Here is a 26939-nt window from a genome sequence, read left to right on the forward strand (position 1 = left end):
TTGATTTACAAAAGTGTTTGCAACGTCTCTCTCTCGTATTCTCCCCCCCCCCCCATGTAACATTTTTACAAATCATTTTCATTTGTTGAGACATTAGGAAGAAAAGGGGGGAAGAGGTGGAGGGGGGAGAGATGGGTGAGAATGGGGACAGGTGGTGATGTTTCTATTTTACTTACTATATGTAGGGTTTGATGTCAGCGTTCTTCTCTTTACATAGTTCATTTTGCACATCTTATATCCCTGCATATTTTACAAAAACTACCAATTGGTTTTCCATTATTACATCCATCAAAACTTATTTACACTGCTGACTTTACCTGACTTTACTGCAGCAAGTGTAGGAAAGGGGCCTCAATCACCCCCCCCCCCAAGAAGCATGAGACAGGCAAAAGAACTGGATGCAGTTCGCAGAGGCCTAACACTGTCACAGGCTTCTGGTCACGCAATTGTCTTTCTGATGAGTGCTCTCGAAATACCATGTCACAGGGATATTCTCACTCCGACGGTCTTCCGTGTGTGGGCTGATTCATTGGATCAAGTCTGGAGAACTAGAATACGTCACCTGAGCTGGCTTTCCTTCCTTCCGCTATTAGAAATTGCTCTTTCCAACCGGGCCAAGATGAAGCTCGAGGAATTTTTGGATCTCCTTCCAGGAGTGCTCTTGGGCTTTGGCGTGCAGTTCCACTTCACCTCCCCATTGGTTAGGCAAGGAAATACTCCGGAAAGCAGAGCAGTAGCAAAGCGGGGAACCGGGGGGTTCTAGGAGGTGCCCAGCCCCCGGATACGACAGCAAAGCACAGTTCCTTTTCCCATGCTGCTTTGCTCTGGCTATGGCCGCCTCAGCAAATAACTTGCTGTTTAGGCTTTGGTCGCTTTCTGACACCACAAAGAGCACGGGCCCTTGGGCCTTCTCTAGAGGGATGGCAGAGGAGTGATGTCTTTCATCCAAAGGATCTTCCATGACGTGGTAAGAGGACATTGTCCCCATTTCAGTGATGAGAACCTTCTCAACAGCATAAGGGATGGCAGGGATATAGACGTCACGAAAGCGAAGTGATGCACCTCTCATGCCTGTGGCACCATTGATGCACACAGCAGCCACGATCTGGTCTAAGAAGGTAATCATGGCCAGTGCGATTTCCGATCCTTTGGACAGCCCAACGACTCCAAGGCCCGGGCCTCTGACCTGGCGGGGGGAGGAGGGAGGGAACCACACATAGCTATTTCATCAACAGCATGAGAGGCAGATGCAAGTAGAGTTTTGCAAGAAGGAAGGCTCTAAACGGGTTTGTTCAGAAGGAAGAGTGATTCTACACATGGTGCAGGGTGAGTCAGTAGACTGAGATGGCCGAATGCTGGATCGTACATCAGACTGCATGTAACCCTTTCTAACTGGCTCCTTCTGCACTAGGGCCCTTTCACACAGCATTGAATATAGTGGAATATTATCTAGTGGTGCCCTTCCTTACAGCCAAGCTCTTTCTAAATGGTTTATACACAACTGAGCCCTGCTCAGCAGAGATCTCCTGCCAGGCTAATGAGCAGCTTCCTCTCTGCAGCCCCTTCCCCTTGTATGTACTGCTTCCTCTTCAGCAGGGCTGGGGAATTAGCAAGGAATTACCCCTTCAATCTAACATGAGCTCCACCTCACGTCCTACCTGATCACTGACTGATGGGAGACCGAGTCTGGTAACAAGCTGGAGGACCACAGATGTCCCACCTCTGCCATACACAGTCAGCTTCTGCTCCCCACAAAATGTGTGTGTGTGTGTGTGTGTGTGTGTGTGTGTGTGTGTGTGCACTGTCTTAGGCGTGTCCGTTTTTAGCCAGATCAATTCCATACAAAGACAAAATGAAGCTTGGGAGATCCTACTGTACTGTACAAAACCTGGGAACTACCTAGCGACGCCTGTGTTAGTCTAGCTTTGTCTGATCAAGTGCATATCACTATATATTCCAGAATCCTGTTTGGTGCCACTTTGACAGTGCATTCTTTGTGGGGACCCAAGCTTCTCCTGCACCCTCGTGGGTCAGTTTTGACAGGTGGGTGGGACCACACACCTACAAGTCACTTAACAGCATTATGATGTCAGATGATTGAGAGGTGGCTCGCCCGTCAAAGTTGGCCTGCCAGGCCAAAAACGTTCCTCACTCCCAATCTATTTTAATCTCTATTGTCCCACTACAGAGTACCCTTGTAACAAGAGAGAAGAAAATATACCCTCTTGGACACACCTTGGGATGTTTTAAGAGTAGTGTGGATGCTTCCTCAAAATATTCCAGGTCCACTTCTTCTAGGGTCTGTGGGAGGTCATCATAGCCAAAGAAAGCCAGAGCTAGAACAGCAAAGCCTCTATTGGCCAGTAGGATGGCTCGAAACTCAATGAGACCTCCAGACCCACCAAATAGGTCAATCACCCCTGGAAACGGCCCAGGCCCTGCAGAGAGTCCAAGAAAGGGAGAGCAACTATGAGTGAAGGTATTTGTAATTGTCTGGAATAAGAACCTCCCTCCCTGCCTGCCTTTGGAGGTCTCTGAGACCATGCAGGGTGGGGTGGAGGAAGGGGGTGACCTTGGAGAGGACAATAAAAGCAACCTGGGCATGTGAGCAATGTGTGCCCCACAATGAGGGAAGAGAAGGACTGCATGATTGTAGAGAAGGTTCAGAAACAAATGGGAAAGTTGCATACAGATGTGTGGGAAGAAGGAAAATGAAGTGAAGAGGTAAAGGAGAGGGGGGGACTTCTCTTTATTCTTATAACCCAGAATGTATAATAGGACTCTCTCATCCAGGTACCGATGAAGCCCCAGCCCACATAGGTTCATCTATGCATTAAGTGCTCACAGACCATCTACTGAGCCCACTAGGCCACAGCAGGCCCACTAATGGGGTGGTGTGAAGCATCTGCCTCACCCTGCCTGCCCCACTGCTGGTGGAATGCCCCCGTCGCTAGTGAGAGGGAGGCATTATGGCATGTGGTATTGCCGTTCATCTTCTCTGCCCCTGAGGCAGGAAAGACGAGGGGCAATGCCTTGAGGAATGTGCCGGCTCTCGCAGGGTTTGGCAGGTGGTGGTGGGGATGTTCTGACAACAGCGGAAGTGGGGTGGGATGCAGCAGCGAGGGTAGCCCATTCCTATTTCACCACAAGTTGTGAAACAGGGGTGGGCTGGCACTGCGCTAGGCCATTCCTCATTGTAGTGAATCACCCGGGAGGGGAGAGAAAGCACAAATCAGTTTTCTTACCTGGTGGCAAGAAAAGGGCGCCCCGAACTTTGCCTTCTTTGACCTGGACACGTTCCACTCCATGGGCTGCGTACCATCTCTCCACAGTGCAAGTGGCCAGTGGTACATCGTTGGGTGAAGGAACTAATACCACAGAGCCAAAGAGGCTGACCTGGACGCGGAAAGGGCTGCCTGTCACGTTGCGTTTCATCAGCCTGCGGAACTTTTTCTCTGGCTTCAGGGAGGAGAAGAGGCCCATAGGCCAAACACCTACATAGTCCCCGCCTAGAGCAGCCGCCTGCTTCACGTCCACCTCCCCAGACAGATTTGCCCGGAAGTGGGCTCTGGATTGAAACTTCTCTCCTATGTCATCTGTAAGCAATGCATGCAGGGTTACCAGCTGGGAAGGGTCCAGGCCAGAGGCGCGAATCCACACGGGTGAGTCGGCTAGTGAGCTTTTTGGGGTGACAGTGAGGCAGGCCATGGCAGCAACCTGAGGAAAGTGAATCAGTGACATTTCCAGTAAGTTTGGCAACTGTAAGAACGAATGGAGGAGGTGCTCAGCTTCCCTACTTCCCCTAGGGCAATTCTTGCCCTTAACCTCTGATTGAAGCTCTCTCCTTTATATCCCGCCTTTCCTCTTTTACACACACACGTTAATCCTCTGAACTTGGTGAGGTAGGTTGGGATGAGCATTAGCAACTGGCTGAAGATAATTCAGAAATCTTTATGGCTGAGGAGAAAATTAAAACTCCATTCTGTCCTAGTTCAAGGTTGGTAGTCGACCAAGTTTTACATCAGAGCTTTCCAAACTGTGTGTTGCAACACGAGTGCATTATCAGCAACAGTGTGCGGGTGTGTCGTTCGAACGCTCCCCACACTCCTCCTGGGGCTGGTAAAGGGTGCAGGCAGCCCACTGGATTGCTAGTAAAACTGAATTACCGTGCTGCAAAATGATGCATGTCTAAAAAGTGTGTCGCCAACATGAAAAGTTTGGAAAGTTCTGTTTTACACAGAGCAGGCCCACTGAAATTAATTGACATGACTAAGTTAGCTTGATTAATTTCAGTACATCTACTTTTAGTAAAACTCAGCTGACACAGGCTTTTAACTAAGTCCTTTTCCTCCTTGGAGGTGAAACTCCTCCATGCACTGAACGGTTTGCTCCCTTGCGCGCTGCAAGAAGCCCGCCTGCCTGCGCACGCTTGCAATCGAAGCTGCACTTGGAAGCGGGACCTTCGCTTCCCGCTGCCGCTGTGGCCGTGCTGGCTGCGGCTGATGGGAGCTGCACAACAACCCCGGCTGGAGTGTCGCCGCTTCCCGCTCCGCCCGCCAAAGGTCTGGGGGAGCGCGGCGAGCTGATCTTCCTTCCCCTCCAGGCGTCTGCAAATCCTCCCCGCCTTTCCCGGCGCGCCCGGGCGACGCTGGGTTCTGCGCTCACCGCGACTTGAATGGCTCAGGACCCGGAGGAGTTGCAGCCGCCAGCTCCTCTCTCTCGGTGCTCCGCAGGTGCCCAGTACCTTGTCGGATCCTCGCCAGGGTAGTGCCTTCCCGGGCAGGGCACGATCCCGTGGACGGGCGCCAAGCGGGGAGTTGCTCTGTCTTGCGCCTCGTGACTTGGCGCGGCTCCCTCTGGAGCAAAAGGAGGACAGATAAGGTGAGGCAAGTCGGTGCGAGAAGCGAAACCTCATCCCACACCCGCGCTGCCTGGTGTTACTCAAGGAGAGGATTCAGGGCATTGGGGGTGGGTGGCGAGGTAGCTGCCCCTCCTCACCGCCAGATGAGCCGTCCTCCCCACATTTCCAGCTTTCACGGCCTTTGGCTCAAAAATGTGTAAAGTTATTTCCTTTAGTTTTCCAGATTGTTGTTTCTGTCATGGTATGCTTTAGATGACATCCCTGCATTGCAGGGGGTTGGACTAGATGACCCTGGAGATCCCTTCCTACTCTGCAGTGATTCTGCATCTCATCTGATTGTTTCAGTCCCTCCCCTGACCTTTGAGACAACTCTAAACAAATGTACAGGGTGAGTCCTTTGAAAGTGGCCCCGTGGATACAGAGTACACATGTTCCACGGGCCCTCTTTTTAAAAACTCGCCCTGTACACGCCAGTGTGAGAAATGATTCTGTGTGAACTGCTCGTGCTTTTTAAATGAGTGGCTTCACTTTGTCATGTTTGTCGTATTTATCAGTTAAGAAGATGGCATTTTAAAGTATTTAACCCCCATTCTATAAGCTGCCTTGAAAGGTCAACTAGCTCAGGGAGATATCATTGAAATTGATTAAATAAATAAAATACAGCTAACACCAGTAGGGAGGTGGTATGTGATTGTTCTAAACATTATTGACCCTGATTTAGAAAGCTTACCTTGCTGGCTAAGAAATTGTGTATGCAGTTTAGATACAAACGTGCAATTTGATTTGCAACCCCCAGTGTCACATGTGGTAAACGCACTCACCCAAGTCGTATAGAAAGAAGAGGCGGAGGTCCAATTCTAGAAGCAAAAGGTGGGCACTTCTACTCTGTGCATCCCATTTGCTGTTAAAGTCAGACCTCTAATTTTGTGAATGATAGAGCTACAGGGGAGCTGTGAGGTAGGTAGCCAAGTTTGTTGAAGAGACCAGATTTTTCAGGGTGTATAAAACAAAAAGGAATTGCAAATGAGCTACAAAGGAATTTATCCAAACTGGGTGACTGAATCCCATTTGCCATTTTATGGCCCAGTGTGAGCTTAGTTCAAAGTGATGCCTTATACAGGGTCATTTTGGTGATCTATAAATGGCTTTTGATGAAATTGTTTTTCCAGAGAGTGAAGACCTTGTGTATTCTCTACCGCAGAGCCTTCGCCCCCTGTAACTGTAGATAAATCTGTGTGAAAAATATATAGCTCACATGTAACATTAACCCTGCCCCTCTCCAATATTGTTCTTTGGTAAGATGGTTCATTCTGAATAGAAATAATATTCTAGCCAACTATAAGATATATTGGATGAGGAAATCATTCCCTCTAATTGCAAACTCAAGGAGAGATGTTTGACACTGTCTTTAACTGTTTTAAAGCATCAAAGACTTTTCTCTTTTCACAGGTTTTTGGACCTTAGTTTGAAGTTCGACATCGTGGCCTTTTTGAGTGGGGATGGGATCTGTAAATCCTCATTTTTATTTGTATAGCTGTGTTTTTATATTTTTCTAAATATAAAAATATATTATATTTTTATAAATATAAAAATGTTCTTAATTGGTTTTAATAATGTAAGTTGCTTTGGGTCGTCACTCTGTGAGAAAAGTGACTTTTTTATTACTATTATTCACAGCAGAGGGCTTTGTAGGGCTTCTGGGAAACAAAGAGAATCCCAAGGTTCACAGAATAATAATAATAATAATAATAATAATAATAATAATAATAATTTATTATTTATACCCCGCCCATCTGGCTGGGCCTCCCCAGCCACTCTGGGCGGCTTCCATAAAAACCAAAAATACAGTAAAATATCACACGTTAAAAACTTCCCTGAACAGGGCTGCCTTAAGATGTCTTCTGAATGTCAGGTAGTTGTTTATCTCTTTGACATCTGCTGGAAGGGTGTTCCACAGGGCGGGCGCCACTACCGAGAAGGCCCTCTGCCTGGTTCCCTGTAGCTTTGCTTCTCGCAATGAGGGAACCGCCAGAAGGCCCTCGGCGCTGGACCTCAGCGTCCGGGCAGAATGATGGGGGTGGAGACGCTCCTTCAGGTATACTGGACCGAGGCCGTTTAGGGCTTTAAAGGTCAGCACCAACACTTTGAATTGTGCTCGGAAACGTACTGGGAGCCAATGTAGGTCTTTCAAGACCGGTGTTATATGGTCTCGGCGGCCGCCCCCAGTCATCAGTCTAGTTGCTGCATTCTGGATTAGTTGTAGTTTCCGAGTCACCTTCAAAGGTAGCCCCACGTAGAGCGCATTGCAGTAGTCCAAGCGGGAGATAACCAGAGCATGCACCACTCTGGCGAGACAGTCCGCAGGCAGATAGGGTCTCAGCCTACGTACCAGATGGAGCTGGTAAACAGCTACCCTGGACACAGATTTGACCTGTGCCTCCATGGACAGCTGTGAGTCCAAAATGACTCCCAGGCTGCGCACCTGGTCCTTCAGGGGCACAGTTACCCCATTCAGGACCAGGGAATCCTCCACACCTGCCCGCCTCCTGTCCCCCAAAAACAGTACTTCTGTCTTGTCAGGATTCAACCTCAATCTGTTAGCCGCCATCCATCCTCCAACCGCCTCCAGACACTCACACAGGACCTTCACCGCCCTCACTGGTTCTGATTTAAAAGAGAGGTAGAGCTGGGTATCATCCGCATACTGATGAACACCCAGCCCAAACCTTCTGATGATCTCTCCCAGCGGCTGCATGTAAATGTTGAAAAGCATGGGGGAGAGGACAGAAACCTGAGGCACCCCACAAGTGAGAGCCCAGGGGTCTGAACACTCATCCCCCACCACCACTTTCTGAACACGGCCCAGGAGGAAGGAGCGGAACCACTGTATGACAGTGCCCCCAGCTCCCAGCCCCTCAAGACGGTCCAGAAGGATGTTATGGTCGATGGTGTCAAAGGCCGCTGAGAGATCCAGCAGAACTAGGAAACAGCTCTCACCTTTGTCCCTAGCCCGCCGGAGATCATCAACCAGCGCGACCAAGGCAGTTTCAGTCCCATGGTGAGGCCTGAATCCCGACTGGAAGGGATCCAAATTAAACATTTTTTTGTGGGGGATTATCTATGGGGGGAGGAACACCCCCCTCCAAAAAATGAAAACCAGGGAGGGAAGGAAGAATCTTGGGAAGGGGCATGGCTGGCTGGAGCCTTCAAACAAGAGCACTCCATGCTATGTTTAGGTGTGCTTATATTGTGATATTTCACACTTGATGAAGATAAAGCTGTTTTCCCCTACAAAGGGCTGTAAATGATTTTTGCTCTAGTTTCTGCTCAGGAGCTGCTGCTTTGGACAACTCTGGGTCCGTTGCAGAAAGGTCCCGTCAGGAGGTAGGGGAAATTGGGCATTGCGGGACCTCTACTGTTTGTCCCTCAGAACCCAATATTGTCAGTAGTGGAGGGGGCTGCCCATTTCTGCCCTGCTCCACACAAATTCTCCATGAGACCTAACTCATGTCAATATTCAAAGCCCCAGATCAGTAAAAAATGAGACTTTGCTCTCTGCAACTAATTTGCAACTCTTCATGTTGGGCAACCAAGTACAGGGTAATCATTGACAGAGACATTGGTCCAGGTGAATGGACCTTAGTTTTTCATCAGGCAAGATCAGGATCATGTTATACAATGTACAAAAACTGAACCACTCCCCTCCCTTATTTTCTGAAAACAGCAGAATCATACAACAAGCTCTTTCTGAAACTGGAGCCTTGTACAACAGCTCTTGTTCACATTCCTTTCTCTGCTCATAAGGAATCTGCTAGATTGGAGGCTTAGCCTGGTTGAACGTATGCCAAAAAATATGCCGAAGCTTAAAAATGTTGCCAGCTAATCAGAACCTGTCCCCCCCCCCCCCAACAAAGGATCACTACCTACTTCAGAAGCTTACAGAAAAAGCTTCTGGATTTGAGCCAGTGTGGTGCAATAGCTAGACAAGACCAGGAGACCGAGGTTATCCCTCACTCTGCTGAAACCCATTTAGCCATGAAACTCATTTGATGACAATAGGCCATCTTCTAGCCATTCTGTCCAATATGGTTGTTGTGAGGAGAAAAGTTCCACATAAGCTGCCTTGATCTCCTTCAAGGAAAGTTTAAGATAGCAATGTAATAAAATAAAAACAAAGTGTTTTTTTAGAGTGACTTGTGCCATTAATAAAAAATGCTGAAGCCTGAGGACTTCCATAGAAGACAAGCGCCCCCCCCCCCCATATAAATACAGAGAGGAGACTTTCATCACTAACCTTGACAGTTAAGCCACAGTCATTAGCAATCTCCTGACACCACAAAGCTAAAATATCACACAGGTGCATAAATCCAGAAAGCAATTATTTTAATAACTGCAGAACCAGTCAAATGTCCCATTCTACCCCTAACCCAGAAGAATACCTTTACAACAGCAACCAGGCTATTTATGATCTTTTATATATAACCCTACAGTCTAGAAGTTGTGAATCCTCAGACAAACCCCTTTAGGGCATTGCCCCATTTCATAAAGTCTGGGGTCTGTTGCTATCCTGGAGAACGTTTAGTTTTTAAAAAGATGTCTAAGCACTTCAATCTGGAGGATTCTGCTTTGCCATCTCCACACAAAAGCAAAAGGGAGGCTTCAGCTGAGGGGCATTTGGATGCAATGTAGCCTTCTCTGGAAGAATCTGATCTCCGGGGCCAAGAGAAGCCAGGGAGCAAACCAGCAGTGCATCTGGCCAGCGTATCTCAAGAAGTCATTTTCTATTTACGGAGAGTAGGGAGGGAGACCCATCTTGGACTCATTCCTTGGCTGCTTTGCGCTGCGTTTGGCGTTTCTGCAGCAATGCCAGTGTGTCCCGCTTCTCAATGCGACGCAGTTGCTTCTTCTTTGCACGCTTCAGTTTTGCTGGATTCCGAATCTGGAGGAAGGAGCAGAAAAGAAATGACAGTGGTGCTGCCAGCACTCTTGTATATGAGACTTAAGAACTCTCAGGAAGAACAAGTCTCCTACTCTTCACCAGAGGCTTCAGAACAGGGATAGACAAGACTTTCGACTTGGGGATACACCCTTTGATTTTTACTGGATCCAGAGATCCACCAACCAGAATATCAAGGTATACTTTGAATATAGTACACTTTGAATGAAAGGATTACAAGTGCAGGAGAATGATCCTGAATACCAGAACTGAATTCACAGTTCTCCCATGCACCTGCCCTACTCCAATACACACTCTTCATTTCATCAGTATAATTTAGGATGGATGGAGGGGTTTTTAAAGGTATGTGTGATACCACTAAACAATTGGGGGTCATGCATCTTTGGAGATGTTCTTCAAATTATCCAGAGATCTGCAAAAGAATCTTGATCTATCATTTGGCACGCACATTATGTCCTATATTGTTTTATGACATGAGACTGAAGATTTTGTGAATACACCATTATTCTTACTAATAAAAGGTAGTAAAGGACCCCTGGACAGTTAAGTCCAGTCAAAGGCGACCGGGTTGTGGCACTCATCTTGCTTTCAGGCCGAGGGAGCTGGTGTTTGTCCACAGACAGCTTTCCGGGTCATGTGGCCAGCATGACTAAGCCGCTTCTAGCGCAATGGAACACCATGACGAAACATTACTATTTTAATATAGATCAATTATAAGTGGTATGCATGAGAGAACGATGAGTGAAACTTTGGAAAGCAGCTCTGCAATGGTGCCAGTCAGGAAAAGCAAAATATGGTGGCCAACTGCTGTAAACAGGACTGTTTTAACGAAAACATCAGATCAATGACATCTCTTGAGAGATGAAACTACACATCCAGAGAAGCTGTGCCCATTTGCCTAGACCTGAAAGGCATCATGATAAGGAAACAGATTATGACGTTTGAGCCACACAACCTGAAAAGGCCTTGCAATCCTGGGACCTAGAGGTATTCAGATGGGCATCCGAAAGATGATGCAAGTGCTTTGCGAGCCCAGAAACTGTCCATGTCAGTCTTGCAATCCACAGATTTTAAGAATGGTGAAAATGATCCATTTATGAAACAAAGTCCTTTCAGCACCCCAAGGATAGGAGCTGTAGTCATCTGGAGGGCACCACGTTGGCTACTCCTGAAGTAGATACTATTCTTGCAAGATTTTGGCTCCACCCCATTCTTGCATTGATCAGCAACTAGGATTATAGATATTCATCCACATTCACATGGTATTAGTCTGGCTAGAGTCTCACCCATTTTGCTGTACAACATTGTATCTCCATGGCAAAAAAATCCTGCAATGCAGGGGGGTTGGACTAGATGAGCCTCGTGGTCCCTTCCAACTCTACGCTTCTATGATTTTCTGACTTGGAAAACTCTTGGGGCTAGACACTCATGGCTTGACAGATGTTGCCATTAAATAGTTACATGCAAGGGCTGGTCTGAAAGAGCTTGTAGGGCAGTTACTGTTTTGCATAGCCTCACCCCTGCTCCAGGCCATTGCTTCCTATGCTGCAGGGTTGCACTGTGCTGCCATGACTCAATGGAACCGGCAAAACATTAGCAGCTCAGGCAGTGGTGCTTTCTGTAAAACTTGGCTTGGTGATGTGGCAACTGAAAGTAAGGTCTGGGCCAGTGCCAATAGTATGCTAACACCTCCAGGAGGCATCCCGAAATAGGCCATAGAAAATTAGGGGCTTCTCCACTGGCTTCTTGGCTCAATAAGTGGTGGATATATATAGTAATTGTAAGGTGAAATAAGCAGCCTCTCCATCATCCAACCACCACAAAGACAAGCTTGAAGCTTCTGTACTAATAACTCCAAACAATTTCTAGCCTACACCTCTCTTGGCTCACTCTCACTGGAAACAAAAATGGCGCCCTAGTTTAAGCAGATTTAAATGAGTGTGTTAGGCTAAACTCAACCTAGGGTAAGTGAGGGTTTGGATAAACTCTGTATATTTGTTAGATGAAAACAGGCCCACACCTCCCCTAAACACTCCTCCTCAATTAGCGGCAACTAGGAAGCATGGTCTAACATGTCATTTCTATCAAGCTAAGTGCAACACGGAGAGAACATGATCTGTTTATTGCAGCAGTGCTCCTCTTCTCACAGAAGGGAAGTTTCTTCTTCAAGAGAAAACTAAGGACTTAAAAGGGGAGACTCACCACTTGCACAACCTCTGCCTTCCGCTCATTCTCCAGTCTTCTTCTTAAGTTTTCTTCCCTTCGCAGTTTTTTCTCCTGAAGGAGAAGACAGTGAAACCAGTTATATGTATTATTTTAGAGCCACAGCAGTCGGAATTTGAACCCTGATCTCCCAGGTCCTAGTCTAACACTCTATTCACCACAGCACACTGGCTTCCTAGAGTACTTCTGCTATGGGACAGCTTAATAATAATAATAATAATAATAATAATAATAATAATAATAATAATTTTTTATTTATACCCCGCCCTCCCCAGCCAAGGCCGGGCTCAGAGCGGCTTACAAGCAATAATAAAAACAAGATGAATGATTACAACTTAAAAACAAAAATAAAATACAACATTAAAATATTAAAATGTAGCCTCATCACAGGAGAAGGAAAAGAAAAAAGAAAGAGAGGGAAGGAGGGAATCAAATTGGCTCCAAGCCAAAGGCCAGGTGGAACAACTCTGTCTTACAGGCCCTGTGGAAAGAAATCAGATCCTGCAGGGCCCTGGTCTCATGAGGCAGAGCGTTCCACCAGGCCGGAGCCAGAGTTGAAAAGGCCCTGGCTCTGGTTGAAGCCAATCTAACTTCCTTAGGGCCTGGGACCACTAGGGTGTTGTTATTTATGGACCTTGAGGCTCTATTAAATAGGCAAATAATGGGGAAAGCAAAATGTCATTTAGAGGATCTAAAATATTTTCCTTGAAGCTTGAATTTGTTTTATTCTGGATTCTTTTATTTGATGCTTTAATGTGTTGGGGGGAAATCCCAAAGCAGTTTATTTTAAAATATAAGGCAGTACAGAAATGAATAATAATAATAAAGTTAATTGGTGCCTAGACATTCTGTTGTGGTGACCGTAACCCAGGTTTAAGGGCACTGAAAATTAGCTTATATATCTGAGTTTCTAACACTGCCCAGAAGAGAGGACATGTGTCACAGCAAAGAAGACCCTCTAACTTACTATTGCATAATGGATAGTCCTTGAACATGAAGGGCTTATCCAAATATCTTAACCTGTTGGCAGGACAATACTGGAGTGGGGAGATGCTCTTTTAAGTGTTTAGGTCCTAAGTTTTATAAGATAAGTTATCAATAAAACTTTTGAGTTCAGATTAGTAATATTTTGAAAGACAGTGCAAGTCTTTCAGTACATGTATGGCTTCAGTCAGCTGCTGCACTTAATAACCAGGGAGTTGCCTTGTATGCTAACTGTAGCTTTCATGTTGTCTTCAAGGGCAGCACCACATGCAACACACTGCAGTAATCCAAGAAGTTATCAGAACATGTATTACTGTGAAAAGTCTATCCCAGGTCCAGGAATGGCAGTACCTGGCGATCTAGTCAGAGCGGGCACTCCTAGCTACTTAAGACACTTGGGTCTCCGGCGACAAAGATGAATCTAGGCACATCCTTGGGTGACACACTTGTTCTTTCAAAGGGGACCCGACTCTATTCAGAACAGGCCATCTGCCTGCTTCCAGACCTAGGAACCACTATTCAACAGACCACTTTATATCACATTTCTCTCTCACCTCACGCTCCTTTCGTTTTTCTTCCACCAACTGCCGTGCAAAATCTTTGACTAGTTTCTTTTCCTGACGTTCCTTCATCTTGCGTTCCCAGGAGGTACGCAAAGGCTTATCCAGAGTCATGAGAGAAAACCTAGCAAGGAGAAAACGGAGCCATTACCAGCCACTGCCATGAATGTAAAACCATACAAAGGCTTTAAATGTATAGGCGTTGGCTTTAAACATATACACTATTTTTTTTGCTCTTAACTATTTTTAGTTATTTTTAGCGTGCATCGCCTTGATATGGTTGTTTAGAAGGTGTTTAATAAATAGATGATGATAATAAACAACTCAAGTGAAGCTTGTTTCTAAGTTCCTGTTCATCAGACGGGACTACACACTTTGCAGGCCATGCTCTCCACAAACTGGCAAAGACACTGTGTAGAACAATCAAACTATTCTGTGGAAACGAATGGAGAGTGCTTATTTAAGCATTGCAAACCACCTGTGAGTCAAATTTGTTTCAAAATCAGAACAAAAATTAACTGCACGCCACTTGCTTGTTAACCTTCAGTTTGCACCATACGCAAACGCAGTAAGTAGCGCAAAACAAGGTCCCGCCGCCTAAAGGCGAAAATCAAACTCTCACCGCTTCTTGCCGGTGTCTTTCCATACCCGCCCCGATTTAGGCTTTCCTCTGGGGATGGCGGGCGCCTCCTTCCGCTTCGTGCCCGGGGCAGCTGCCTGCGGTTTCCCTGGTCCAGCTTCTACCGAGGCGGCCGCTTCCTCGCCGTTCCCGGGCTGCTGGACCTGCTCCCCTCGGTAAGCATCGGAAGGGGGCTGCTTACTCAGCGGCTCCGCTTCAGAAACAAGCGCCGCCATAGCCCGCTCGCCGGTTCCCCCGGAAACTGCGGCTCTGCCTCCCTCCACGTGGGAGAAATACAGGGACGTCCCCCTCGGATGACGTTTCGTCCTCGAGTATATGCGTAGAGCAACGCGAGATGCGGTCTTACCCGTTCCATAACAACAGTTCCGGTTTCCGGTTGTATTTGGTGTGATTTTTGACATGCGGGGCAACAGCAGTGGAAATACATGGAACTCAAAAGGGTTGGAAGTTCGCCTTCTTGCAGCGCATTGAATTGATCGAAAAATGAATAAAATAAATAAATAAAAAGATTTTAAAAATAAAATAGCCCTTGATGACCGGCGCACACTCACACACCCGCCAGTGCATTGCAGGGGTTGGACTAGATAACCCTTGTATGCATACTGTCTTAAACGGACTGTTGTGATTTATTTATTAAAAGGAAATTTGGCTGCAATCTACAAGTTGTTTTACTTTAGCATAAAAAGGAGTGGAGACTGTAAGCTAAAGTTTTCACTGTAGCTCTCAGCAGCACTAATTTTAATCGTAAACATTTCATTTCTAGATCTGAACACCACAGAAGGAAGTAGCAGAACCTGCAAACGAGCATCCATAAAAGAACAAACCACGGGGAAGCATTGAAATTTATTAACAAACCACTTCACACACCAAAAGATATTTTAGTCTGAATGCAGAAGGCACATGGCAGGTGATGTATAACAACATTCAATTCAATAGTCAGACCTGAGATACTATATAAAAACTAGAAAGTTGATTTGGACTAGACACAAAAAGATTCTGATAAACACACAATGCCAGCAATATATTTCTCCAAAAAATATATATGTGCAGTAGTTTAGAATAGGAGCTTATTTCCATACATACTTTAAATGGATGCAACAATTCATCTTTATATACTTGGTTATAAATTGAAAGGCTCTCTTTTATTGGTATTTTCTTTTAAAACAAGTGCTTGCTCTTCAGTTTCACTGCTATAAAAAAAATGACAACAATAGAAAAACTAACACATGGGCTGTTTTTATTTTGATCATATATTTTGTGGTTTTTCATTTTGATTTTGTTCTGTGAACTGCCTTGAGATCTCCAGGTATAGGGCAATATATAAATCCAATAAATAATAATAATGATGATGTCTCCTAAAGTGTGCACAGTCATTATATGGACTCTGGGCTCTTTTTTCTTTTTTTCAATAATACGTCTGAGAGGATGGCCTGCCTACACCCAGCACAGTGAATTCACTGAGAAATCAAGTTATAAAGCCTATCCTGGTAGGTAAAAAAAGGTAAAGGACCCCTGGATGGCTAAGTCCAGTCAAAGGTGACGATAGGGTGTGGCGCTAATCTTGCTTTCAGGCCAAGGGAGCCAGTGTTTGTTTATAGACAACTTTCCAGGTCATGTGGCCAGCACGTCTAAACCGCTGCCATGACGGAAGCCAGACCACATGGCAACGCCGTATACTTTCCTGTCACAGCAGTACCTATTTATCTACTTGCACTGGTGTGCTTTTGAACTGCTAGGTTGGCAGGAGCTGGGACAGAGCAACAAGAGCTCACCCTGTCGTGGGGATTTGAACTGCCAACCTTCCAATCAGCAACCCGAAGGGGCTCAGTGGTTTAGACCACAGCGCTACGCGTTCCCTACCTGGTAGGTATGCTTTTAGGATGTAGAGTGGTGATAGCACTGGCATTCTCGAATGCTCCCCAAACTGAACAATTCCTTGCAACTACAAAACTAGCACCTTAGGAAGAACTATTCAACCTTGTCCCCCAGAAACAGCCTTTTTGACTTAATTCTGCTGATTGCTCAAACTGCCCCACAAAGATTTAAACATTTTTTTCTGCCTTTGGAAATAATACTGTATGATATAACAATGTGGACAAGCTTTGACAAACTTGTTTGCATGCTATGAATACGGAATCTGTCACACTGTCCTACCTATTGCACTTTGGTCAACATCTCAGTTGTTACAAATGCAACACATCATCAGTGCATCTTATTACTCTTTGATCCCATCCCTTTTTATACTGTAACAAAATAAAACAAATTTAAGCAGATCTCTCTCTTTCAAATATCAACCTTTAAGTCTCTAGATGATGTTTCTGCATAACTTTTTTTTAACAGCATCTCTTTCATAATCTATTGAGTACTTTCATGAAGTAACCGCCTCCCAGTTACAGTAGAGGTGAGCTATCGTAATCTTACCTCTAGTGAATTTTCTCAGGCAGATTTTCAGCTGTCTAAGAAACATCGCTGTGGGAACCAAGGGGAACCAACATGTAGGAAGATTGGAAGCTTTTTCATACCAGTCAGAATGTTGACCTTTCTAGCTCATTATTGTCTAAAGTGACTGAGAGCAGATTTTCAAGGTTTCAGACAGTAGTTTCTGTCTGGAGATGCCAGGGACTGAGCCATTTGCATGCTGTGGCTCAGAAGCCCATCAGAAAGTCTGATTGTGCTCTGGAGAGGTAAAAGAGAACATTGTATTCTTCTTCCCTTAACTGCCCCTGATTCTATACACTCAGAAAGAAGTCACATTCTTCACTGGTATTTATTCCGAGATTAAGCGTCCATAAGATTGCAGCATTACAGTGCAATTGTATGCATGTCTACTTAGAGGTAAGATCAATTGGGTTCAATGAGATGTACTCCCAGGTGTGTACAAGACTGCTGCATTCGGGTACCAGGGCAACCTGAAGAATGAAAGGGATATAGCGTTTGGTATGTGGGCGAAGACTTAATCTATCTTTCTTCTCTGGTTGCAGACAGGCTGAGATGCTGATGAAATGTTTTCCAGTGTGAGAATGCTTGATTTAATGTGAACTGTTCCTGTGGAAGAATATGTGTTGTGCATTCAATAAAAACCCACATCAGTTTTCCCTGCAGGAAGATCCACAAGCAGTTTTCTAACCAGCTCAAAGAGCTAGATATTTTCTCAAAAAATTCACAGCACTTTCCCTTCCAATATAGTGTGTGCTTATATGAGTCTCATCATCACCACAGTGTCCATTTCATTACCACAAACCTAAATTTCATGTTGGAATAAGCGCAGACAATCTGTTTGGGCTCTCTCTCCTCACCAAACCCAGGAGAATTTAGAGATCAGACTGTTGTCTTCCAGAAACACACAGGAAAGGCCCAAAATGGAAACTTTTTAAAAGGTACAGAGATTTCCCTTTCTTGATAATGCACAAAAGTGAAGAGAAGTCTTGGATTTGGAAAACCTTCTTTTCAGCTTATGTGGCAGGACCCATAGAGGAGGGTCACAGGCAAGTTTATAGTTTGTTTTCTCTTTCTAAAGAAAGCCAGGCAAGAGATTAGCAGGATTCCTGCAGTCCATCTTGGAAAAGGTGAAGTATCTGCAAGAAGTTCACAGCTGCGTAGCTCTAAGCAAGAGAGATTGCTATAATTGCTGCAAATGGTGTGCCAAGAAGTGCCAAGAGAAGCCTTATCACGATGCCTGGAAAAAACAAGAAGAGCAAAGTTGGTAATTGTTCTCTGCAAGCTTTACCCATCCTCTACCCAGACACAACTTTTGCCTGCTTCCATTATTCTAAGAGAAATGTAGGAGCCAGCCCTTTCAGGGGAGAGCCAGGTACCACTGAAATCCCTGCAAAGAGGAAAAGTGAGGATCACAAAAATTTGAAATTATTACATTGAGATCAGATTCTGTTCAATATTTGATGGGAAAAGGGCATAACTCAAAGCCATGTCAGGGAGGGAGGAGAGAACACATTTGAAATTTGCAGGCTACTACCAAGCTTATGATTTTCTTTCCGCATAGCTGAGTGAGGAACAGTGTTGATTTAGGGGTGGGTTTTTCCCAGCCACAGCAAACCTGTGACAGAAAAAGGCAGGGATTCACCCTCACCATCTGCCGATAGAGGAGTTGTTGTGCAGATCTGGATCCAACTACCAGGGCAGCGACAGCTATGCACAGTTCAAGAACCGAAAAGATGATAAACACCGCGTTCAGACCATATATCAGCGTCTGTGGGGAAAGGCAAGAAACAGTTGCACGGGTTGCTATTTCTACAGCTCCAAAACTGAAAGCACAATCAAAACCCAATTGCTTGGAAGTGCAAGAGTTAACCTTCCAAAGCAGCTAAGTCCTGTGAGGTCTCTTTCAGTAACACCGATTTGAAAGATCTGAAGAAGATACACAAAATCCTCCAGGGTCTCCATGCTGAAGCCTAACGGTTGAAAGGTTGACTTAGGCTGTGTACACATGACTAGTTTAAAACACAGCCAGGTTGTCCTTTTAATCAACTGAAGCTGGTTTGAGGTGAAAAGTGCATACAAAGTGCATCATAAGAAAGGACAGGATAGATAATGGATTGCGTCTAGTGTCGTGTGCACACTGTTTTCCATTACTTTCCATTAAATGTTTGTTCTAGACCTTGTTGGAAGGGATAATTTAGGAATATCCCTAAATAACCTTAACTTCATTCCTGAGAATTAGGAAGATTGCAAAGGAGCTCCCCCCCGCCCATCTTCTACCCTTACTCCAGAAAAAAACAGATACTTGGGGTCCAATCACATAAGCAGGATTTAATAACTGGACCCTTGGCAGGAAAACATGGGAGGAATAAACCTTCAAATCCAAAGAACCATGTACATTATGTCTTTTTTTTTATAGCAAGAGACCTGTACACACATTATATAATTAAGGAACTATAACCGCCAGGCATCAATCAATTATTTCCCTCAACTACATTTTATGTAGGCTAGTGCATTTTCCCTTTGAGAATGTTTCCTATTTCTGTGCCTACTGGAACGGTAACAAGCTTGCTTTTATTTATTTTCAGTACTGATGCTCCATGCTTTTGATCCGCCAGGACCCAAAGAGATGTAGTATGTTAAGACAATGCAAAATAACTTTTAATCTATATATTTGCATCAAGAAAATGGCACAACTACATCAAAACCAAAGCATATCCAGTTAACACCATTCTAGCCTGACAGCTCATTCAAAACATCAGATTTTGATCTCCAGTTGAAAGACAGGCACAGTTCAGGCCAAGGCAGCCCCCTTTTGAAAGGTCACCCCAAAGCAGCAATGCTATAACTGAAAAGGCTCTCAAAGGCAGGAAGGACATGAACCTCAGGGGCAGACTTGAGTGTACATGGGCAGGCAGCTGTGGGATGAAGTAATCCTTCAGGCATCCTGGACCCAGGTTAGCACCACCTTGACTTGGTAACAATGCAGCTGGAATGATACACTTGATACAGCAAGTCCCAATTAGAAGTGTGGCTGCATCATTTTTCACCAAGTGACATTTCTTCAAGGCCAACCCATACTAAGTCGCTCAATAAAACACCACCACTATTCTTTCCAAGCTTGCCACTAACCTCGGCCCAGTATACCTGAAGGAGCATCTCCACCCTCATTGTTCAGTCTGGACACTGAATTCCAGCGCCGAGGGCCTTCTGGCGGTTCCCTCACTGTGAGAAGTGATGTTACAAGGAACCAGGCAGAGGGCCTTCTCAGAAGTGATGTCCGCCCTGGGTAACACCCTCCCACCAGATGTCAAGGAAATAAACAACTATCTGACTTTTAGAAGACATCTGAAGGCAGCCCTGTTTAGGAAAGTTTTTAATGTTTGATGTTTCATTCTGTTTTTAATCTGTTGGGAGCTGCCCAGAGTGGCTGGGGTATAAATAAATTATTATTATTATTATTATTATTATTATTATTATTATTATTATTATTATTTCATTGCCTCATTTGGACACTTCTTTAATTTTGTTTGTTTGAAGTTGAAAAGGTGATTGAGCCAGCTGTTCTTTGCATCTAATCCACAGACAGGTGCAATATGTCTCCATATTGTGCTAAAATATCACACCAAAAAATAAATTTTATACAAAATAAATTTTGATCCACTGGGAGTTTTTAGCACGATTCAAGCCCTTCCTTTATTTTGTCTTAAATGCACCACAGATTCCCAATCTAGGATCTCTCTCTCTCTCTCTCTCTCTCTCTCTCTCTCTCTCTCTCTCTCTCTCTCTCCCCCTTCTTATTTTTCTCTTTCACAAAAGTACCTCACATACATTTCTAGACATCAGAGGGAAATATCACATTATCCCCACTCTTGAATGACAGAGACAGGATGTCTTTATGCTCCTTGTTGGACACTGACAAAGTCTTGTGAGGGTTAGTAGAGCCTCTCACTTGTGAATTAGCCATTTTCAGTTTCCTATAAGTCAATGGTAAGGCAGAATTATTTCATTTAGGCACAAAACAGTTCTGAAGAGTCTCTAGATGCCTGAAGCCTTTGCTGAATCAGATGACTTTTAGAAAATTGTGGACTGCTACTACATGCACATGAAGAGATGCGGAAAAACTTACCTTAACAGAACTGAAGCAATAACCATAATGCATATCAGAATCGCCACACAAATCTCCTTGTTGATGGGTTTGTGCAATCTCAGTACTATGGAGGATTACAGCAACCAATGCAGCAACACAAACTAGCAAGTTGGCAGCGGAACTAGCTTTCATCTATATCAGTACATTGAAATAAAATAAATCAAGAGTTGCTCTATTATATCACTTCCATGTCTCTGAAAAGTAATCACCTATAGTTGGTCTCATAATTTACAGCCTTGATTTCTTTGGAGCCCTACATATGCATTCCTGAGCGATCCCTGTGCTCTAGAAGTTTGCTTTCCTGATTGCCAAGATTCACAAGTTGTTTTTTTAAGGCCACAGATGGAGAAGCTGTGGCCCTCCAGATGTTGTTATTCCCATCAGCCCCAGCCCAAATGGGCAATGGTCAGGGTTGTTGGGACTTGTAGTCCAAGAACATTTGGAGGACTACATTTTCCTCACCCCTGTGCTAGGCAGATTGCCTGTGATACATTGCAGTGAATGTCCCAAATTTGGACTTTCTCACAACAACGTAGACATTATGATTGTATTAGAGAATTTTTAAACTGACTCACATATCCTACGAAAATAACCTGACCACCTCTCAGCAACTTCACCTTGCCTCCATTACAACAATTATATTTATTTGAACTTTGTCTTCTTAAGGCCTTGGCCAGAACAAACCAAGGATCTGTTTGCCCAGCAAACAACCCTGAAGACGTATTGGCAACAGCTTTAGACGCACCTTTATCATGTCAATTTTTCGAAAAAGATACTTGGGAGAATATTTACCAGCCATTGAAGATCTCTTTTCTCCATTTCTACCAACAATGACCCAGAGATCAGGAGCTACAAAGGAAAGGAAAAACCAAGAACAATCATCAGGCTGAGTCTCATTCCATACAGAAACTAGAACACAGAGACTCTCAAGTCAGGTTGCATTGGTCAGAAAGGCCAAAACCTTCTCTAACCCCACCACCTCCTAAGCTCACACCAACCAGAGGCTTTTTTACCTTACCAACTGAGGTTAGTAACATGTGAACCAACTCAAAAGCTACCTCTGTAAAGAGTCCTAAGCTTGAGTACTAAACAAACATTGTCATTTGTGAAGAAGATGCAAGTAGCTATTAGACAGAATGGCATCTCCCCAAATAGATTTGCAGCAGAACAAACACTTGGGCAGACCACAGGCAGGAGTGTTGAGTTTTCTTCTTTGGCGATCACTCGTGGCTGAGTAAGATTGTTTTCCATGAAAACGGTCTTAACAGTGAGTCCGTGTGGAGGCCAGTTCTGGATCCACATGTCCTTCCACAGTGGGGACATAGGTTTCTGGGTGGGATTTGATCACAGTGAGGGTTTGCCAAACGTGCCTTCCTCTTAGCCCTTTTCATGCTTCTTCAAAGTCCACGACACCTTTGGTAAAGGCTGTTCTCCAATTGGAGTGCTTGCAGGCCTGTGTTTCCCAGTTATCAGTGCTTATACTACATTTTTAAAGATTTGCCTTGAGAGCGTCTTTAAACCTCTTTTGTTGTCCACCAGTATTTCACTTTCCATTCTTAAGTTGGGAATACTTAGAGTAGTTGCTTTGGAAGACGATAAGGCCACAGGCAGGGGTGATGAGTACCTCATGTCTTGGTGCACCTCAAGGACCAACAATTTTTTATGGCAGAAGCTTTTGTGGATTGTAACCCACAAAAGCTTCTGCCATAATATTTCTGTTAGCCTTTTAAGGTGCTGCACGATTCATTGTTGTTTTTGCTACAACACACCAACATGGATACCCCAAAGGGAAATGGTTACCTTGGTTTAGGATTCAGCCTCTTTGTGGCTCTAGGCCTCTGTGTCTAAAATTAGAGAGGCCTCCCCAGAAGCTTTGGTAGGTGAAAGAGCCTCCAAGCCTCTCAGCCAAAGTCTGCTTACCAAGATCCCGAACCAGAAGTAGAGCCCACTCTTCACAGTCAGGGTCTTTGAATCTTCTTGTGCTACTGTCAGGGCAACTCCAAAACATATCTCTATAGCCCCCACGACGATCTGCACAGTCTGGAGGGGAAGAACAATGGTATTGTGGATCAGTAATCGTGGACAAGTGCTATAACCCTTGCCAGCTTCACCACCACTCTCCTTCTCCACATGTTAGAGTTGCTTACAAATTGTTCTGTTTCTAATCACCTCCCTCATCACTATCAGGAACATAGAAAGCTACCTTATAGAGACAGAACATTGGGTCCCTCCAGGATTTGGGCCTAGTTTGACAAGCCTATAGGGCCTTACCCCAAGGGCCTTGGGAAGCATATTCTTGGTGTTTTTGCTATAGGTTGATGCACCGTGTGATACAGTGACAGTAGTTCCTGACGTATTTGCTGTGCCTGCTTCCTGCTGGCCTGGCTGAACGACTTTTGAGATGATCCTCACGTTTCCGCATTCTGTCACAGTGGTGGACATTTCTGGACAAAAGAGAGGATAATGGACTTAGTAAGCAGGGGATGAGCAGAACAAGGCAGAACCAGAGGCTGCTCATGACATGCACATGTATGCTCTCTACAGAACGGTGCCACGCCCCTTCTCTGCTGGCACCACCAGTCTGCAGTGGGAGCTATGTTCCATCCATATTAGGCAACTCATCCTCCAAGTTCCTATACTTATGTGGCCTAGATGGTACCATTCACACAAAAGCGGGAGGCTTAAGGGAACCTCGAGGTTTGCAGAAGCACAAAAAACTCTAATAAGGACCCCTTGCTTCCCCATGCCCCCAAAATGACCAGCCAAAAGAGAACTAAGCAGACACAGTGGACACAGAATGTTACCTGGCTGTCGGCAGGTGAGACAGAATGCAGCATCCTGAAAAAGGGTGCGGCTGGCACCTTGACTAGGAGCACTCTGCACTGCAACATTTTGTCGCAGGACGCACTGGTAGCACTCACGAGTGGATGGCGTCTCTTTACCTAAAAGGAGGTGTTATCTTCCCAGCTCTGTTCAGTAATACCTGCAAACTCTCAAACCGATTAAGGCTGCTGGTTGGCAGCCCTGAGCTATATGGCTCCACTGCGGTCACTCTGGAGAGCATCATTTAACATACAAGAATTGTGACGAGTTTCTTATGTCATCTCCTCTCCAAAATATGCTAAAAACCTAAGAGGCCTCCATTCTCACCTGTAGCAGCAAGAGCAGTTCCCTCTTTGGGGCCTGCTCAGCATTTTAACAGAGGCTGAATAGACTCCAGTTTTACTCTCACTTGCCAGCTTCGGACACTGTTGTCCATGAAAGGACATCCTTCAAAGGAAGACCTCCTGCCAGTGTACTTGGAAGCCCCTTCTCTGGCCAAATATGGGCCGCAAGGGATGACTGGTGCTCTCTCACCCTGCTAACCCCAAGAACATTCTCTGGTTTCACCGAAAACCACGGGCTCGTCACTGTGGTCAAAAACTATCATGATAACTAATTCCTCCCTATTGCCTCATATTCTACATGGGATTGCTCAATTTGTTCCAATGTTGCAGTCCTAGCAGGAACACCCTTGGTTCCAGAGGGGATGGTAACATATTGTAAAAGAACAAGAAGTTAGGAAAGAGCAAAAGAGCAGCATCATCACACCAAGGGCCTAGCTCTAGCTGACAGAGGAGCAATTTGCACACGTGAGCAATTGTATGAGTGGCATTAAAGAAATAATGCTGATTTAGCAAGCAGACCCCTGTGACATCTTAAGGGGACCAATTTATATATTTCTTCCTGCCATTGTTGCTGCCCCAAAGGTTTCTTCGTAAAGGCAATTTCCACAGTAATGCGCATGCATGAAACATTTGTGCATCAGCTGCCTTCAGTGATATGTATGCAACACCAATATTGCAGCTATGGTATCAAGAGGCAGCTGAGAAATGTGGTGGGAACAACAGGGTCACACTCCCTGACTCTCTCCCCGAGGTCATCCGTCAGGGCAACCAAGCAAGAGTAGCCAGGGTGGGGGTGGGGGTCAGAAGCGCACACCTGGCTTCCTGTTGGATATTCCAACTGAATATAGCCTGAATATTCAGCTTTCACTTGTTTTAAAAAGTCTGTTACCCTTTCACTTATGGCGATGAAAGCAAAATGTGCAGGTCTACAGAGAACTTTAAGACTGTGTGCACACTGCATCCACCCCTGGTGATTTGGGAAGTGACAGGCACACAACATTAACCAAAGTCCACACCTATCTTGCCCTTTTTAAAATGAAATATTTACAGTTTGATGCATTTCCCCTCAAACCTGCACAGATCAGAATTGGGCGGGGGGGGGCTGGGGTGGGTGGGAAACTAAAGAAGGATGTACTTGTGTTTTAAGCTGGGTAATGCGTACACAGCCTAAATGCGCAAAGCTAAAATTCTGGTACAAAATGCTGACACTCTTGAGTCGCTCTTCTACTCTCTCCTTCTTCCTCTGTGTTTTAAACAGCATTTTTAAAAGGCATTGATCTCTCTGGCGCAGACATCCTCAGAATGGGGTGAAACCAAGACCCGTGCTCCAAATTATATGAGGTGACTAAGACATGGCATAAAAGGAGGGTGATTTGACAAGGGGGCTGTTACGAAACTGGACAAAAGCAAGCAGAGAATCAGCACAGAAGCAAATACCCTTCTGCATTCTACATAAGACAAACAAGTCAGTCTCCAAGCAAAAGAACACACAATTCTGACATCAGTAACGGCAATATCTAAAAACTGGGGCTGGGCATTTCAACCACTTTGTAACTGATTTTAAAGTGTCCATTCTTGAACAAAGGAATTGCAGAGGGAGGCAACAAGTCATTAAGAGGTTTAATGCTGTTTAATTTTTTTTCTTCATTAAAACAACGGCCTGTGATTCATTAGTTTGTCCATGTCGAGATAATGCATTACCATCAACAACTGTTTTGTGAATGGCCACGGTTAACTACGTACTTATCCCTGTTTGGACTGCCAGTCTTGTATTTCTCTGTGACCTCACTGTTATGCTCTTCCCCCATATACTACGCAGAACACTTCACGAATCCGATGAATGGACTCTAGCCCACGAAAGCTTCTGCCAGAATACATTTGTTACTAGTCTTTAAGCTGCCGCAACACCCTTGGCTGCTTCGGAAGCAAATGTGGAGCAGTCTATTTTTTTTTTTAAAGGCAACGATGATCAAAGACGGGAATTGATTCTCTCACGAGCTGTCAAATTCTCCTGTGGGTTTTCTTCTTTTTAGGGCGGGGGACGTTTCCTCAACTGTATCTGATGCACACACTTCCCTCCTGTCTTGGGGTTTCCACTAAGCTGCAGATTTACCCCCCCCTGCCACTCTTTCCTCCCCCAACCCCCCAAAAAGCACGCTAGTGTTGGAGCAGGGCATGCAAACAGGAGGACAAGCTCACCTGCGATGAAGTCGTGCTCGCCTGCAAAATGCGGGGTTTGCAGAGGTTGGTCTCGCCCTTTTGGAAGGCGCCAGGACCCGTGTCTGGATAATGTTTACCGCCTCTGCTTCTCTCTTGGTGTCTCCCGTGCAAATGGTCGCGAGGGATCCTCCTGAGCTTAGCTTTCGCCTGACTTTCTCTCCCTGGAAACGAATGGCCAGGATCCAGCAGGGGGCAGAATGGAGCTATTAGTTGGCGTTCGTGAACTGCCTTTCTGCTCCCGGAGTTCTTCTTGTGCAGTAAACACATTCTTGCCTACTCGCCAGAACCGTTACAATTATAGCTTTGTCAAAATTGGGGGCTTGGAGAGGGATAGAGTGAGGAAAAAGAGAGGGACGCAACACCGGTAGGCAACATTATTAGCATCGATAAAGGTGCGCAAATGTTGTTTTTTGGGCGTTCAAAATGCTTTTCGTGCATTGTTGCACGAAGTCATTGTTGCAGCAGCAGCGCTGCAAGGTCGGGTAAGTATTATCCTCAAGTTGCAGATGAGCTGCGTGGTTGCTGAGGCTGAGAGGGGCTTCACATAGGAGTTCAGAAATAGGCTGGAGAGTTGAACTAGAGGCATTTGGTTCACTCACTCTGAGCTGTTATTCAAGAACAAAATTGTTTACAAAAATTGATATAATTCATAAGGCTGCAGCCCTGGGAATTGTTAGGATGTGGCCTAGATTAGAGTCTTTGGAACAGGGTTCTGGATTTCTTGTCTAATCCCTCCCTTTA

At 45.2% G+C, this 26939-nt stretch overlaps 3 protein-coding genes across 6 annotated transcripts; all 3 read right to left on the reverse strand.

Annotated features, from left to right (window-relative positions):
* Positions 1-336: 336 nt before the first annotated feature.
* BAAT (bile acid-CoA:amino acid N-acyltransferase) lies at positions 337-5221 on the reverse strand. 3 transcript variants are annotated; one of them, XM_053397358.1, is made up of 4 exons: positions 4666-5221; positions 3246-3596; positions 2236-2438; positions 337-1186 (listed from the first exon to the last, which is right to left on the reverse strand). In XM_053397358.1, exons 1-4 carry the CDS (start codon positions 4913-4915, stop codon positions 590-592), a joined length of 1401 nt encoding a protein of 466 aa, XP_053253333.1. In that variant the 5' UTR covers positions 4916-5221; the 3' UTR covers positions 337-589. The 3 variants fall into 3 exon arrangements, with proteins under 3 accessions (XP_053253333.1, XP_053253344.1, XP_053253355.1); XM_053397369.1 differs by having other exon boundaries at positions 3246-3717; positions 4666-4771; XM_053397380.1 differs by lacking the exon at positions 3246-3596.
* Positions 5222-9227: 4006 nt separating this feature from the next.
* Positions 9228-14521, reverse strand: CCDC86 (coiled-coil domain containing 86). The gene is made up of 4 exons (XM_053397416.1): positions 14208-14521; positions 13580-13709; positions 12021-12095; positions 9228-9800 (listed from the first exon to the last, which is right to left on the reverse strand). Exons 1-4 carry the CDS (start codon positions 14438-14440, stop codon positions 9681-9683), a joined length of 558 nt encoding a protein of 185 aa, XP_053253391.1. The 5' UTR covers positions 14441-14521; the 3' UTR covers positions 9228-9680.
* Positions 14522-15049: 528 nt separating this feature from the next.
* Positions 15050-26658, reverse strand: LOC128418021 (membrane-spanning 4-domains subfamily A member 15-like). Of its 2 annotated transcripts, XM_053397406.1 has the most exons (7): positions 26178-26327; positions 23083-23255; positions 22732-22851; positions 21604-21660; positions 20791-20943; positions 18313-18432; positions 15050-17901 (listed from the first exon to the last, which is right to left on the reverse strand). In XM_053397406.1, exons 2-7 carry the CDS (start codon positions 23251-23253, stop codon positions 17893-17895), a joined length of 630 nt encoding a protein of 209 aa, XP_053253381.1. In that variant the 5' UTR covers positions 23254-23255; positions 26178-26327; the 3' UTR covers positions 15050-17892. The 2 variants fall into 2 exon arrangements, with proteins under 2 accessions (XP_053253381.1, XP_053253372.1); XM_053397397.1 differs by lacking the exon at positions 23083-23255 and having other exon boundaries at positions 26178-26658.
* Between the last annotated feature and the right edge of the window lie 281 nt (positions 26659-26939).

The sequence above is a fragment of the Podarcis raffonei genome, chromosome 1, assembly GCF_027172205.1.
Source record: "Podarcis raffonei isolate rPodRaf1 chromosome 1, rPodRaf1.pri, whole genome shotgun sequence".
Classification (NCBI taxonomy): Eukaryota; Metazoa; Chordata; class Lepidosauria; order Squamata; family Lacertidae; genus Podarcis; species Podarcis raffonei.

Bases quoted from the DNA above. Each gene is read 5' to 3' on its own strand.
- BAAT (XM_053397358.1), bottom strand. From the start codon at position 4,915: ATGAGGTTTCGCTTCTCGCACCGACTTGCCTCACCTTATCTGTCCTCC. The intron at 3,597-4,665 runs GTGAGCGCAGAA...CATTGCTTACAG, and splicing joins CCTGAGCCATTCAAGTCGCG to ATGACATAGGAGAGAAGTTT. The intron at 1,187-2,235 runs GTGTGTCCAAGA...TCCCCCCGCCAG, and splicing joins TACTCTTAAAACATCCCAAG to GTCAGAGGCCCGGGCCTTGG.
- CCDC86 (XM_053397416.1), bottom strand. From the start codon at position 14,440: ATGGCGGCGCTTGTTTCTGAAGCGGAGCCGCTGAGTAAGCAGCCCCCT. The intron at 13,710-14,207 runs GTGAGAGTTTGA...TCTCCTTGCTAG, and splicing joins AAAGACACCGGCAAGAAGCG to GTTTTCTCTCATGACTCTGG. The intron at 12,096-13,579 runs GTGAGAGAGAAA...CTTCTCCTTCAG, and splicing joins AAAAACGAAAGGAGCGTGAG to GAGAAAAAACTGCGAAGGGA.
- LOC128418021 (XM_053397397.1), bottom strand. From the start codon at position 26,465: ATGTGTTTACTGCACAAGAAGAACTCCGGGAGCAGAAAGGCAGTTCAC. The intron at 20,944-21,603 runs GTAAATATTCTC...GTACTGATATAG, and splicing joins AAAGAGATCTTCAATGGCTG to ATGAAAGCTAGTTCCGCTGC. The intron at 18,433-20,790 runs GTAAGTTTTTCC...CTTTCCCCACAG, and splicing joins ATTGCTTCAGTTCTGTTAAG to ACGCTGATATATGGTCTGAA.